The sequence below is a fragment of the Myotis davidii genome, unplaced genomic scaffold (assembly GCF_000327345.1).
Source record: "Myotis davidii unplaced genomic scaffold, ASM32734v1 scaffold43, whole genome shotgun sequence".
NCBI classification, from domain to species: Eukaryota; Metazoa; Chordata; class Mammalia; order Chiroptera; family Vespertilionidae; genus Myotis; species Myotis davidii.
This window is the reverse complement of record NW_006294590.1, coordinates 173,552-174,835: the sequence shown is the minus strand read 5'-3', so window position 1 is coordinate 174,835 and position 1,284 is coordinate 173,552. Positions and strand designations below refer to the sequence as shown.

Genomic DNA, 1,284 nt, shown 5'->3' with positions numbered 1-1,284 from the left:
AGGGGGTGGGGGAGGAACCTCAGCTGCTCCTTGTCTGCTCACAACAGGGTCCCTGCACGGGCAGGGCTGACGGTGCCCACCCGGAGGCACCAGGAAACGGCTAAGGCAAACGACCAACCTTGGCCTGGCGTGCCTTGTTCTGCTGGGTCGCGGGGACCAATGCCCAGCGCGGGGCCCGCCTGCAGGTGCCCTGTCCGAAGAGCCCCCGCCTACCTCGGAGATCTCTGCAAACTGAGCGTTGGCCTGGCAGCACTTCTCGGCCATTGCTATGGCGACTTTGTAGTTGTCCACAAAGGCCCGGTACACGCCCAGCTGGCTGGCCTGCAGGGGGGAGGGCAGAGAGCGGGGGACAGGGTGAGACAGGCGCCGCGGCACCCCATCTCTCTGAGAATCGAGCTGCCGTGCACAGCTCCGGAGGAACCCCAGGTGCCAGGCGGTGCAGAGCTGCAGACAGCTCAGCTCCCCGCGCCGCAGCCTCCCACCTGCCTCCCCGCCCCCTGCACCGAGCCCGCTTCCCTCTCCCACAGCGACAGCGACACGAGAAGTGACTCACGGCCCACCCCGGGCAGGTAACGGCTCCCTGCCCCAGCTGCTTCGTCCTCCCACCCGACGCCTTTAAAAGGTGCCACTGACAAGAGCTGAAGTTCAAGGCTGTCAGTGAAGGCAGACAGAGGTCTCCACGCAGGTGGGATGGAGTGGCACCTGCCCCTTCTGGCTGCAGGGGGGTTGGCCCCTCAAGCCTGTGGTGGATACGATGCTCCATTGACATCGGTATTTTTTTTTTTAAATCCTCACCGGAGGATATTTTCCCATTGATTTTCAGACAGAGTGGAAGAGAGAGAGAAACATCGATGCGAGAGAACACATCAATTGGCTGCCTCCTGCAAGAGCCCCCACCAGGGCCCGGGCTGGGGAGGAGCCTGCAACTGAAGTACGTGCCCTTGTCCAGCATCGACCCCGGGACCCTTCGGTCTGCAGGCCGATGCTCTATCCACTGAGCCACACCGGCCAGGGCCCCAGTCACATCCGATCCCTGCAGACACATAAGGGTCGTGCCATCTGGCTGCCTTTGGAGGGGCTCCGACTGCTCAGATATGAGCCCGGCCCAGACCTGGCGAGGGGACCCAGGCGTCTCACTGCCCGCTGGCTGCAGGCTGGAGAGGCCTTTTGTTTGGCCTTTTCAAGTCAAAGACATTAGCAGAGGGTCTCCCCACAGAGCCCGCAGCTCACACTCCATGGAGCAGCCCCTTCCATGGGGAGAAGCGTGTGTGCAGCCACCGCCGT

General features: G+C 63.2%; 1 protein-coding gene across 1 annotated transcript in view; it reads right to left on the bottom strand.

The window, feature by feature from the left end:
- BCR (breakpoint cluster region) overlaps nucleotides 1-1,284 on the bottom strand; it is an 84,644-nt gene that overhangs the window by 72,775 nt on the left and 10,585 nt on the right. The window contains 1 exon segment of the mRNA XM_015567213.1: nucleotides 214-321. Within this exon segment, the coding sequence (XP_015422699.1) occupies nucleotides 214-321 (108 nt within the window).